The 14,883-nt window shown below is 32.0% G+C and overlaps 1 protein-coding gene across 4 annotated transcripts in view; it reads left to right on the top strand.

The window, feature by feature from the left end:
* Positions 1–14,883, top strand: part of LOC134698063 (proteasome adapter and scaffold protein ECM29-like) — a 73,619-nt gene that overhangs the window by 40,701 nt on the left and 18,035 nt on the right. For 2 of the 4 annotated variants that reach the window (XM_063560363.1, XM_063560355.1), the window contains exons 20-30: positions 865–1,061; positions 1,496–1,597; positions 2,305–2,418; positions 2,784–2,876; positions 6,370–6,484; positions 7,888–8,002; positions 10,172–10,240; positions 10,790–10,907; positions 11,451–11,621; positions 13,533–13,612; positions 13,990–14,095. In XM_063560363.1, the coding sequence (XP_063416433.1) occupies positions 865–1,061; positions 1,496–1,597; positions 2,305–2,418; positions 2,784–2,876; positions 6,370–6,484; positions 7,888–8,002; positions 10,172–10,240; positions 10,790–10,907; positions 11,451–11,621; positions 13,533–13,612; positions 13,990–14,095 (1,280 nt within the window). Of the gene's footprint in view, positions 1–864; positions 1,062–1,495; positions 1,598–2,304; positions 2,419–2,783; positions 2,877–2,998; positions 3,057–3,090; positions 3,149–6,369; positions 6,485–7,887; positions 8,003–10,171; positions 10,241–10,789; positions 10,908–11,450; positions 11,622–13,532; positions 13,613–13,989; positions 14,096–14,883 lie in introns of all 4 variants that reach the window. The other 2 variants (XM_063560376.1, XM_063560370.1) reach the window with 2 other exon arrangements.

Genomic DNA, 14,883 nt, shown 5'->3' with positions numbered 1-14,883 from the left:
CGAAAAAAAATAATAAAGTGGCGAAAAATATATTGTTTTGGCGAAAGAGGTGGCGAAAAAAATTATTGACCCAGGGGAAACCCTGTTCATTGTTATTTATAGACAGTAGGAATTTCATTTGAAAATCATTTTGATTAACTGCTAAAGATTTATTCATGAAAAATTATTAATTTCTTGGGGTGAAACTGATAATACTTTTTTTTAAATAATTTACATCTAGGGGTATGGAAAGGGGGGCTGTCTTTTTTTTTTTTTTTTTTCAATAATATTACAAATATATATATAAAGTTCACCAGTCTGAAAAAACATGGTTAAATGGATTTAAATTCTGAAAACTCATGTTTATTTAATTCCTTTATTTTTTCCATCATAATCAGAAACAAGCTACATGTATAAGGTATTTCAAACATATTTTTGGCTTTTATATAAGAACATTCCATACTATTAATATGTATGTACCTGGTAGAGCCTTAAAAAATCTACAGGGTCCTTGTAAAAAACTTTTGGGTGCAGGCTGGCCTTGGTAGAAAATGTTAAGTATTGTTCCTGACTGCACTACAGATTTATGTGAAGTTTTTAAACTGACATGCACAATTCATTTCACTAGTGTAATAAAAATAATTCTACAAAACAATGCCGCGCTCCGCGTTGCAAATTCTTCTGAGACCCACCATGCATCAAGAATTTTCTAGGGAAGACACTGCAACGAATAATAATGAATCCACAGTATAGCAAAAAGACCATCTGAAATAAACAGAATCAAGTTTTACTTGTCAATAAGCATAATCTTAAAACCTTTCTTGTACTTATATAATAATATAGAATAACAAGACTTTCATTGTTCTTTGTATTCTTATTATTCAGCTGGAATTCTACTTCTACCAACTGAAAGTAATGTGTCATTGAAAATGTCAGCTTGTCTGTCATTAGGAGAAATTGGTAGAAATGCTCAATTACTGCTGCCACCTGGTGGGGGAGATGATGGGGAAGGGGAGATAACAAAATTGTCTATTGTAACATCTTTACTGAAGATACTAAAATCAGGCTCGGAACCAAATAAGGTTAGTTTATGTTAGATATAGGAAATTTTAGAAAGATTAAAAAATAACATCATTGAAATATGATGCATAACATAACACAGAAGATTTATTAACTACAGAGCTTTAATGAACAATAAGCCATAGCATTTTAGCCATGTAGCCTTAATGCATATAAAACAAACAATTTAACTTGTAGTCTTTGTGAAATAAACCAAATGAACTATTCATTAAAATTCATAGCAGAGTATTCAGAATTTAGAAGGTATGTTTTAATGCATTTCTGCTTCTAGTCTTGGAGTAAAAATGTGCTTGGATAATATGATGGTCCTTCTGAAAGTTTTTATATATTACTATTTAAATCCTTGGAGTTTTGATTTATAAAGATGAAAGTGTGTGTTGTCTTTCCATTGTATGTATTTAAGTGGAAATCTAATTTGCTAATTTTTTTCTTTAAGATAAAAGAGAAATGTGTGATGTGTCTGGGTTATCTGTGTGTAGGAGAAGAAAACTTCCCACATCTACAGAAAGTTATGGAAGAGATCATGGATTCTGTTCAGGTAATTTGTTTTATTTATTATTAATTTCTAAATGTCCATTTTAAGGTTGAATTAAAAATAATCAGTTGGCGTTTCATATGACTACAATTTAATGAGTATATCAGTATCTTAACTAATTTGTATTTTTAATATGAGGCAGGCATTACCTGTGAAATGGGGATGAAGTTTTTTTTAAATCAAACATGTTAAAAAGAGAAACAGAAATACCATAACGTTTCAGATTTTGGTTCTGTTGTTAGGAATTTATTTGTGACGTTATGACGTCATATTCAATGTAAACAAAGAAATGCAGTCATTAGGTAACATCTTTTTTTATAACAAACAATTTTTAAAAATGAATTTTTATTGAGGCCCTTTCTTGTCTGATAAATATACATTTTATTCAAAGTCTCATGCAAACAAGACCGCAAACAGAAGTAGATTTCTGCGCAGATCTGGAAATTCAAAAACGCGATCTGACATTTTTTTAAACGGTTTTGAGTTCATTTGTTCAATAAAAAAAATTCGGGAAATTTTTCTGATTTTTTTTTTTTTTATTGAATTTTCTACTGTAATAGGGGACTTCATCCCCGTATTATATTTCAGCCTAAACAGTTTGAGTTACAGAAGACTTGCAGGGGTGGATTTAGTGTTTGTGCCAAGGGAGATAATTCATTGTCTTGGTATATATGTACCTTGAATAATTTGTATGTTTTATTACATTTCAGCCTAAACAGTTTGAGTTACATATGACTACAGGGGAGGCTTTAGTTTGTGCCGCCCAGGGGAGACAATCATCAGCAGCGAGAGATTTATGGACTGAATCAGAGGAGGATTACAGGGTAAATATTATACTAAATTTACTATGTGAAACATGGAGTAAAATATCAATGAGACAGCAATCAAGTGACACTAATTTTATAGTCTTTAATGTCACTATGTTTTATTTATTATTTCATTAAACTTACTTAGGCATTGGTATTGACAACATTTGGACTTTATCCCTCCAGCCTGATAAGTTTTCCTGACTATATTTGCAGTTAGAATTAACTCAGTTGTATCATTTTTTTTTTTAACTGCTAGTTATGAATCTTCTGTTCACATTTTATCAAAACATTGTATTATAGGTCAAGAGTTAAATGAAACGGAATAAAGAAACTGCTATTGTTATAGAGTTAAAATAATGTTAGTCTACTTTATTTTAAAGAAACGAGTCTCTGTGAAGGAAACAAAAGTGGAATGGTATTTAGAGAATTTACTGAACAAATCTTTGGTTAGCAGTAATCCACATCTCAGACAGGTAATAAACTAAAACTCCACACTGAAGTGGACAGGTATTTAGTCTACTGAACAAATCCTTAGTTAGCAGTAATCCACATCTCAGACAGGTAATAAACTAAAACTACACACTGAAGTGGACAGGTATTTAGAGAATTTACTGAACAAATCCTTGGTTAGCAGTAATCCACATCTCAGACAGGTAATAAACTAAAACTACACACTGAAGTGGACAGGTATTTAGAGAATTTACTGAACAAATCCTTGGTTAGCAGTAATCCACATCTCAGACAGGTAATAAACTAAAACTACACACTGAAGTGGACAGGTATTTAGTCTACTGAACAAATCCTTAGTTAGCAGTAATCCACATCTCAGACAGGTAATAAACTAAAACTACACACTGAAGTGGACAGGTATTAAGTCTACTGAACAAATCCTTAGTTAGCAGTAATCCACATCTCAGACAGGTAATAAACTAAAACTACACACTGAAGTGGACAGGTATTTAGAGAATTTACTGAACAAATCCTTGGTTAGCAGTAATCCACATCTCAGACAGGTAATAAACTAAAACTACACACTGAAGTGGACAGGTATTTAGTCTACTGAAAAAATCCCTGGTTAGCAGTAATCCACATCTTAGACAGGTAATAAACTAAAACTCCACACTGAAGTGGACAGGTATTTAGAGAATTTACTGAACAAATCCTTGATTAGCAGTAATCCATATCTTAGACAGGTAATAAACTAAAACTCCACACTGAAGTGGACAGGTATTTAGAGAATTTACTGAACAAATCCTTGATTAACAGTAATCCACATCTTAGACACAGTGTTTTCCATTCGGCATTTAAGCCGGGTTTGCCGACCACCTTCTTTTCAAAGCCGACCACCTTTCCCTTTTAGGAGGTGGTCGGCTTTTTTTCAAAATTCCGGATTTTTTTCGGTTCCGCACCGTAAAAGTTTAAATACTTATCGCGCCTCGCAGTTTGTTTTCATTAAAAAAAATGGCGGATTGTCAAATTTCAATGTTTTCTTATATTAATCGGGTGAATGGAAAGGCAAATGACGATGGTGATAAGGAAAATTCTAAGCCATATAAGTCAACTTAAACGGATAGTTGAATTGAAATTGTTGAAATTGAAAATAAAGTATCAAAACAACAGAAACGGCACACAGGTGATCGCGAAGATAAACAGGTTGAGAACAATCCCAAAATGAGGGATATCCCTCAAATGAGGGACTGTCCATCAGGCAAGGGGTCATATTACTGTTGAAGAAAAGAAAAACTTAGATTTATTACCTTAAATCGTTTTATTTGGTACAACTTTTCTACAAGAGTGTCCATAATGATAAAAAGGCCAAAAACAAATATGTGCTAATTTGTTTCTCTTTAAATGTACCCCTCATAAAAGGGATAGTCATTTCATTAAAAGGTTTCCCCTCATCTGTTTCTTTTTAAATGCACCCCTCATAAAAGGGATAGTCATTACATTGAGAGGTTACCCCCTCATTTGAGGGGGTGATAAATATGAACAGTACTTTTAATGGATAATCGTCACAGAAGGATATTACTGTTCTGTGTGCCAACAATACAGCACTAAAGCAAGGAACAGAACAGACACTTTGTTCGATAGGCCATGCATTAGCAGACTTCGTAGGAAGAGGGAGTCCTGCAACAGCAATTATGAACTGCTATCAGATATGCACAAAACTAATTTGTCAAATCATTTAATGAAAGGCTGGTAGTGATAGCAGAAGAATGGTTCAATTCCATTAAATGTGAATACAATACTTATCCTTCCATTTGTGACCCCAACCCACAGTAAAACTGAAAAAAATAAACCCCGCTGAAAACGTTAAAAAAATCAACCGGTTGCAAGTGTTTTTTTTCAAAACACCCACCTTACCTTAGTGAAAAAAGGAGAACACTGTTAGACAGGTAATAAACTAAAACTCCACACTGAAGTGGACAGGTATTTAGAGAATTTACTGAACACATCCTTGGTTAGCAGTAATCCACATCTCAGACAGGTAATAAACTAAAACTCCACACTGAAGTGGACAGGTATTTAGAGAATTTACTGAACAAATCCTTGATTAGCAGTAATCCACATCTTAGACAGGTAATAAACTAAAACTCCACACTGAAGTGGACAGGTATTAAGTCTACTGAACACATCCTTGGTTAGCAGTAATCCACATCTCAGACAGGTAATAAACTAAAACTCCACACTGAAGTGGACAGGTATTTAGAGAATTTACTGAACAAATCCTTGATTAGCAGTAATCCATATCTTAGACAGGTAATAAACTAAAACTCCACACTGAAGTGGACAGGTATTTAGAGAATTTACTGAACAAATCCTTGATTAGCAGTAATCCACATCTTAGACAGGTAATAAACTAAAACTCCACACTGAAGTGGACAGGTATTAAGTCTACTGAACACATCCTTGGTTAGCAGTAATCCACATCTTAGACAGGTAATAAACTAAAACTCCACACTGAAGTGGACAGGTATTAAGTCTACTGAACACATCCTTGGTTAGCAGTAATCCACATCTTAGACAGGTAATAAACTAAAACTCCACACTGAAGTGGACAGGTATTAAGTCTACTGAACAAATCCTTGATTAGCAGTAATCCACATCTCAGACAGGTAATAAACTAAAACTACACACTGAAGTGGACAGGTATTTAGTCTACTGAACAAATCCTTGATTAGCAGTAATCCACATCTCAGACAGGTAATAAACTAAAACTACACACTGAAGTGGACAGGTATTAAGTCTACTGAACACATCCTTGATAAGCAGTAATCCACATCTTAGACAGGTAATAAACTAAAACTCCACACTGAAGTGGACAGGTATTAAGTCTACTGAACAAATCCTTGATTAGCAGTAATCCACATCTTAGACAGGTAATAAACTAAAACTCCACACTGAAGTGGACAGGTATTAAGTCTACTGAACAAATCCTTGATTAGCAGTAATCCACATCTTAGACAGGTAATAAACTAAAACTCCACACTGAAGTGGACAGGTATTAAGTCTACTGAACAAATCCTTGATTAGCAGTAATCCACATCTTAGAGAGGTAATAAACTAAAACTCCACACTGAAGTGGACAGGTATTAAGTCTACTGAACAAATCCTTGATTAGCAGTAATCCACATCTTAGAGAGGTAATAAACTAAAACTCCACACTGAAGTGGACAGGTATTTAGAGAATTTACTGAACACATCCTTGATAAGCAGTAATCCACATCTTAGACAGGTAATAAACTCAAATTCCACACTGAAGTGGACAGGTATTTAGTCTACTGAATGAATTGTTTGACATCAGTAATCCAATTTTTGTTTATAAAATATCATCATGCATACATGTACAATGGGACATTTAAAAAAAACCATTAAGCCCAAGTTCACGAAGCAAACTGTAGAAAAAATCAAAGGTTATGATCATGAATTACCAATGTTTATTTGTGTTGTAACTTGTATTTGCAGGCAGCATGTATCTGGTTGTTAGCTCTAACAAAGACATGTGGACCTGATCCAGCTGTACAGAGTAAACTTAGTCAAATACAGGGAGCTTTCATGAGATTGTTATCAGAGAATGATGGTAAGTTAGTCTATATCAAGTTCATACTTGGAACAGATACTGATGTTTCATGACCTTAAGGTAAAATATTGAGACCTTGCAAGCATTTCAACCAATAATACAGGTACTGAAAAGTAAAGGAAAAAACAAATTTTGAGAAAAACAACACAAAATCATACATGAAGAATTGAGATCCAACAGTCAACAAAAGCTTGCCAAATAGAAATTTCATTCATTTCTTTTTGCATGTGATATTTACAATAAAAAACATTTTTTAAAATGATAATTATACTGTAAACCAACTGATTTTGAAAGCAATTTTGTCTTCATGACTTCTGTGAGAAAAAAAATAATGCAAATTTAAAACTTGATTCTTACCTTGTCTTATTACATAGAGTACATTAAAAAATCACAAATTAAGTTGCTGCAAATAAGCTTAAAAGGGGTAAACACGAAATAAAGAATTCACAACAATAATATTGTTTACAAAAACCAAAAATATGAGTTGCCTTTTACCTATGTCTGTATGAAATATAATTTGTTTATTATTTCCTCACTCCAAAGGAAGTTGGAAAACAATTGTATGTTTGTTTGTTTGTCTGTCTTTGATCTGGGTTTGTAGGTAGTGCATTTGTCAGATACTCTCAATTTTTTTTTTTTTTTTATGCCCCCACCTACGATAGTAGAGGGGCATTATGTTTTCTGGTCTGTGCGTCCGTTCGTCCGTCTGTTCGTGTCCGTTCGTTCGTCCGTCTGTCTGTCCCGCTTCAGGTTAAAGTTTTTGGTCGAGGTAGTTTTTGATGAAGTTGAAGTCCAATCAACTTCAAACTTAGTATACATGTTCCCTATGATATGATCTTTTAAATTTTAATGCCAAATTAGATGGTTTACCCCAATTTCACGGTCCACTGAACATAGAAAATGATAGTGTGAGTGGGGCATTCGTGTACTGGGGATACATTCTTGTTTTAACTTATTTTTTTAATCAAGTAAAAAAAAACATGTTGGTATTGTACTCTTCCAGGCAATCAAAGATTACACATTAATGAAGATGTTGTATGATTGCCAATGAGACAACTCTCTACAAGAGACCAAAATGACACAGACATTAACAGCTATAGGTAATCGTACAGCCTTCAACACTGAGCTCAGTCCATACCACATAGCCAGCTATAAAAAGGCTTTGATAAGGACGCCTCCGGATGCGGAAATTTCTCGCTACATTGAAGACCTGTTGGTGACCTTCTGCTGTTGTTTTTTTTTTTTTTTTTTATTTGATCGGGTTGTTGTCTCTTTGACACATTCCCCATTTCCATTCTTAATTTCATTTGAAATGACTATGTTAACCAATTAAAACAAGAAAACAAACGGCTTTATTTATGTACAAAAAAATGAAAAATGCCTGTTTATTAATATATTTTTAGATATAACTCAAGACATAGCATCTAAAGGATTAGGACTGGTGTATGAAATATGTACTCCTGAACAGAAAGACTCATTAGTATCTGAGTTAGTAGATACACTCATGACTGGCAAAAGGTATGTGTAATAAAGGTTCTACTGTTCTATCTGAATATATAGAAATTTTCATGACTGGCAAAAGGTATTGTTTACATAGGTTCTACTGTTCTATCTGAGTTAGTAGATACACTCATGACTGGCAAAAGGTATGTGTAATAAAGGTTCTACTGTTCTATCTGAATATATAGAAATTTTCATGACTGGCAAAAGGTATTGTTTACATAGGTTCTACTGTTCTATCTGAGTTAGTAGATACACTCATGACTGGCAAAAGGTATGTGTAATAAAGGTTCTACTGTTCTATCTGAATATATAGAAATTTTCATGACTGGCAAAAGGTATTGTTTACATAGGTTCTACTGTTCTATATGAGTTAGTAGATACACTCATGACTGGCAGAAGGTATGTGTAATAAAGGTTCTACTGTTCTATCTGAATATATAGAAATTTTCATGACTGGCAAAAGGTATTGTTTACATAGGTTCTACTGTTCTATCTGAGTTAGTAGATACACTCATGACTGGCAGAAGGTATGTGTAATAAAGGTTCTACTGTTCTATCTGAATATATAGAAATTTTCATGACTGGCAAAAGGTATTGTTTACATAGGTTCTACTGTTCTATCTGAGTTAGTAGATACACTCATGACTGGCAAAAGGTATTGTTTACATAGGTTCTACTGTTCTATCTGAGTTAGTAGATACACTCATGACTGGCAAAAGGTATTGTTTACATAGGTTCTACTGTTCTATCTGAGTTAGTAGATACACTCATGACTGGCAGAAGGTATGTGTAATAAAGGTTCTACTGTTCTATCTGAATATATAGAAATTTTCATGACTGGCAAAAGGTATTGTTTACATAGATTCTACTGTTCTATCTGAGTTGGTAGATACACTCATGACTGGCAAAAGGTATGTTCAAAATTACTCTATCAATAACTTCACTTTTTTTTTTATATCCATTTATAAAATAAATGAGGAATGTATCCATAGGGACACAGATGATGTCCAAACTAGTATATAATGTTATAAAGAGACATAACTTAAGAACTGTAAAAGTGAAGCTGCCAAAAGTTGAAATTAAACTGAGTTTAGTGGTAACAAGCATTACATACATACATGAAATTTAGCTGAGACCCTAGAATGGTCAAAGTGCTTGTAACCACTTTTAAAATGTTAAAGATTGCTTTAGATTATCAGTTGGTAGAAAAATTGAATATTGCATTGGTTTTAGTAGATTCAATTACCATTCTGGACAAAAAAAGATAACTCCAATTTTCAATGAAGATTTTAAAAAGCATTGATTGTATTTGATTCAACTTTTATCATAGACAAAGGAAGATAACTCCATGTTATTTATTTTTTTACTTAATTGTTATATTTGATTAACAATTTTTTCATTTGTAAAGGACATAACTCTAGAACAGTAACAGTAACGGCCCCACAATTCATTCTTGATCTGTATAATGTAGTAATAAGTATTGTGTATAAGTTTCTTAACATTTGGTTGAGGCAGACTTAAGTTAGAGAATGTAAATGAAAAATTTAGCAATTTTTCCATTTGTAAAAGGCATAGCTCTAGAATGGGGAAAATGACTCCACCAAAATTCAAACATAATTTGCATTTAGTGGTAATAAGCATTTTGTGTAAGTTTAATAACATTTGGTTGAGGCAAACTAAAGTAAGAGAACGGAAACCAACTTACTTATGTACATACAGACAGACAAGGGTAAATCTTAATGCTCCCTCCACCACGACAGGGGCATAAAAAACCTTTAAAAATAAAATTATGACAGTATCCATTAACAATAGCTATATCTCAGGCACATACATTATATGACAGGGGTATCAAGTTTGTCAGAGACCAACCTGTCCCCTTATTTGAGACAATGGTGTAACTAGATCTCAGTCACATTATTTGGGACGATGGTGTAAAGGCACACTATATGATGATGTAAACAATTATATGTCACCATAAAGACATCAAAACTAATACTATATAGTCAGGTATTTAAGGCACAGACAATACAAAATAAGAAACAATTCAAAAGATAAAACTATTGGTCTGATTTCACCGCTGTATCAGAATAAATAGGAAAATATATTGATATCTTTGGTAGAATTAGGCTGTGACAAGTGAAACCACTGAATTATATATTGACGATATTTATAATTGTATTACAGGGTCAAGCATGACTTTAAAGAAGACACTACAGTGTTTGAGGAAGGTTCTCTAGGGAAATCTCCCGATGGGTAAATATATATTGTATTTAAGACTTCAGAGTTTGTTTTCAAATTTTAAAGTTTTTTAATGATTCAAAAATAAAAAAACTAGAATTTTAATTCTGATACATTGTTGCATTATTTGTATGAAGCATTTACAGAAATTGCAATGAACTATTTTGCATATAATCAAAATCAGAATTATAAATGCCTGGGAAAAATTTCTGAATTACAATTTAAAGAGATGTGAGGAGTATGTCAAAGAGACAGCAACTTAACAACACCAATAACACAGAAACATATAGTCTTCAACAATAGACAGGTGTCTATACAATATATCAAAATCTAGATCATCCAGCGAAAGAGAAATTAAACAGAGAATATTAAAGATTAATCATTAACGCCAAATCCTCCAATTTAACTATAATCTATAAGTAATGGTATTGGACAGGCAATAAACATGTAGCTGAGTTTTAAAACTAGTTTGTGATTTGTCAGCAAAGGAATGGGCCTTCATCTTTAAACACCAGTAAACTACTGTTGTGCCTTATTGACATTACTTATGTACTTCTTTTATAGTGGAAGTTTATCAACCTATAAGGAGTTATGTGCCATTGCTAATGATCTCAACCAACCAGACCTTATTTATAAATTTATGCATCTGGCAAATCATAATGCCATGTGGAATTCAAGAAAGGTAACTCCATCAGATCCTTATGTCTGTTTAAAATAAAGGAGATGTGGTATGTTGCATGGATGTGCTGTTATTGATTTGAAATTACAATTGATATCTAATATAAAGGGATTCATAATTCTAATATAAAAGGATTCATAAGTTTATTAACGGTAAAACTAAATTAGTTTTTAAAATGGAAAATATTTAGAAACACATACTGTAAATTCAGAAATTATTGCGAGGTTTTTATTATTGCGAATTATGCGAATGAGTTGTAAACGCAATAATTAAAACTCGCATTTTGTAATATTTTAACTGAATTAAGCATGACTTTTCTCAAAATCGTAAAAATTAAAATCGCATTCAAGTGTAAAATGACAAAATCGCATTAATAAATGCACGCAATAGTTTCTGAATTTACAGTACTTAGTTTATAAGATGTGTAGTATTGTATAGCAGATAAATTCACAGGAACATCTCATATCCTATTTACATCAAATGTTAACTACACTCATCCCTCAATTAATAATTCGTGATTTATATTTTCCAACATTTCTGTTTTAGGGAGCTGCTTTTGGATTCTCTACAATAGCATCACAGGCAGGGGAGCAGTTAAGACCTTATCTAGCCCAAATAGTACCGAGATTGTACCGGTACCAGTTTGATCCTAACCTAAAGATTCAACAGGCTATGAGTAGTATATGGAATGCATTAATACAAGATAATAAAGATGCTGTGAGTATTCTGACTCTCTCTTCTCAACATTTACAAATGTGAATTTTTAAATTGTTTTACATTCGGAAATATATGAAAACAAGCAAAGCAATTTTTTATTTGAAGGCTCCCTACATGAAGCTCACACTAGACCTGGGGTATGGGAGACAACTCTTACAAAGATTCAAAAATTCATTTGTATATTCTAACTAAGCAGAAATTGAAGCAGTGATCAAGCATTTATATTGTTGACATTTGGAGGTGATAATGATGCAGAAGCATTTGAGAATAGAGGACAGATTTCTCTAAGCATTAAATTCAGGAACCACATGTTTTTTCAAGGTTAATAAAATTAAAGCTTCAAAGTTGGAAAATTTACATTCATTCATGAAACCTGTGTACTGAAGACATTTTGGAATGATCCTTGATATCATTCAGGAAAACTCTTGAAAGGTTTGGGAAAAATTGAATTGAATTAAATAATGAACTTTTTATGTACGGTACTGAGTTAAAGGAGCACTAGCTGCCAAATTCATGTTCACTGATTTGATTCAAATTCTCATATTTTATTTATAACAATGTAAAACATTTTTCCAAACAATCAAAAGTATAAAAGAAACAATTTACAGGGCATGGTCTCAATAAGAGGTAGCTTCGTTTCCTGTGAATTTTAGCCAACACGCCATCTAATTAACTATCAATTGACCTTCTATGACCATATAAGCGATGTAAACATAAACAAAGATATAAAATGATTAAGCAATTCTTGCAATTGATTTTTGAAAGTCTGTTACATTTTGTATAAAGCTTAAAAATTTATGTTTATTATGGTTTTTAACTTTATAAGAACAATTTTTGGTGGATCAAATCATTCATTCAAATTATTTACCTTTTTCACTTTCAATGTTGACATTCTTTTCCTTTAAATAACTGCACACTGACCATGCATGCATTATTCTATCTCTGTCTATCTCTTTCTAACTGGTTAAATTGGAGTTCACATGAATAGGGATTTAATGAGGTAGAATTATTCACTTGCAAGTGAATAATTTATTATCAATGTTTATTAGCTTAATTTGACGAAATTGAACCATTTTAGCTGATAAAAGCAAATTAGTGTTTCACTATTTCACTTTCATTAATGATTGAACAAAAAAAAATCATACTTCAGATTTTTTATATATCTCGTAGCTAGTGCCCCTTTAAACATTTGAAAAGGCATTTTTAAACACATATCAATCATTAAACACATTTTGTGTAAGTACAAAAATATGTGTAAAAAAAGTGTTGATTTATACTGTTAGCTGAGCTTAAATTATGTAGTTGTGTTGTTTGACATTAATTGGGAAAATGGAAAACAGATGATCAATTTTGCAGACAATAAGAAGTTGATACTTGTATGAAATAAATAGCTACTTTACATTTTCTGTCAAAATAAACGATTGAGGCCAAGTTGTCAAGTGTAGTATGTAATTTCAAAATACAAAAACACAGACATCTGCTTCTGATAGTTCCGGACCGTCCGTCTTTGGTTGGTCTTAGGGCGTACAGTTCTATCAGTCACATGTAGTCTGTGGTAAAATGCTTATATAACTCACAATCACTGATTAAAAAACAATTTGGTATATGTTTATTTTTCCATTAACACATTCTTTTAGGTTTAGTAAATATGTTATATGAAATTACATTTTAAAAATCTGTGTGATACATATAACTAATTTCTGTTTTTAAATTAAGATTTAAAGTAAACAATATTGGTAATTTATATAAATTTTAAAAAATAAGGAAATAGGGGAAGTAACTCTTCCTATTCATTGAATGCGCTTTGTATTTAACAGTTTCATTAAGTTTACTTAGTTTTATTTTTTGTTTCACTATAATGTATTGATGTTATAAATATTTTTTAACATGAATTCATTTTATATTTGACAGGTTGACAAGTTTATAAGTCAGATATTATATGATCTCAACAAAAATTTAACCAGTACCCAATGGAGAATCAGAGAATCTAGGTAAAGTAAATTTATACATTCTGAAAACGTTAATATTGTTAGTTACAAAGTATCCGATTTTAGAAAATTTTACAAACTCATTATGGATTGTTAGATTCATTTACTTGAATTTTACAAAAGTTTGATAGGGTTTGTTAACTTATCTTCCTTTTCAGTTTCATGAATGCCATATAGATTTCCTTTGAAATCTATGGTAAAAAAAAAAGAATTTACAGAGTTATGAATGATATATATATATATATTTTTAAAAAAAATCACATCTACAAAAAGATTTGAAATTTTGAGTTTGGTATAAAAATTAAAAGGGACAATTCAAACACAAATTTGTTCATTTGAAGTTTGTTTATGCATTATAATCTATTTTTTCACAATTTTAGTTGTCTGGCAGTAAATGATTTATTGAGAGGACGTCCATTAGATGATGTTGTTGATCAACTTCCAGAATTATGGGAGAATTGTCTTAGGGTCAGAGATGATATTAAGGTAAAATATTTAGATATACTACAAGGAGGTTGGGGGTCATACTTTGACCTTTAGTGGTTTACTTTTACAAATTGTGACATGAATGTAGAGTTGTCTCATTGGCCCTCATACCACATCTTCTTATATCTATGAAGTTTTCATATTTGAGATTGTTTATGAATATTACACATTTATTTTGTACAAACACATGACAATGGTATAAATGCAACTGAGACAAACACCCATCACAGATCACTGGGTAATATATTGTTCTCCTTGCCAACTTCATTACACATAAATATTTATATAAGTTGGAGTTTTTCCAAGAAACCAATGCCTAGGAGCAACAACCTTGTTGTCTGGTATTATTAGTTGAACTTGTGATGATTTTACTGTTTACAAATTTTGAGTTTTTTGAAATACAAAGGCTTTTCTACCTTAGACATAGATTACCCTAGCTGTATTTGGCAAAACATTTGGTAATTTTGGTCCTCAATGCTCTTCAACTTCGTACTTTATTTGGCCTTTTTAACTTTTTTGGATTCGAGCGTCACTGATGAGGCTTTAGTAGACAAAATGCGCATCTGGCGTATATACTAAATTTAGTCCTGGTATCTATGATGAGTTTGTTCTACCTTGTTGTCTGGTATTATTAATTGAACGTGTGATGATTTTACTGTTTGTTTACACCTTAAACCAAACAAATGTACCCCACTATTTCTTATAAGATGTCTTCCAACTCAAGTTTCTGCATTAGAAGAGCAATCTCTTGTGCACTCTGAGGTGCTACTACTAGTAACTGTTATATA

The sequence above is a fragment of the Mytilus trossulus genome, chromosome 1 (genome assembly GCF_036588685.1).
Source record: "Mytilus trossulus isolate FHL-02 chromosome 1, PNRI_Mtr1.1.1.hap1, whole genome shotgun sequence".
NCBI classification, from domain to species: domain Eukaryota; kingdom Metazoa; phylum Mollusca; class Bivalvia; order Mytilida; family Mytilidae; genus Mytilus; species Mytilus trossulus.
This window is presented reverse-complemented; position numbering and strand designations above follow the sequence as displayed.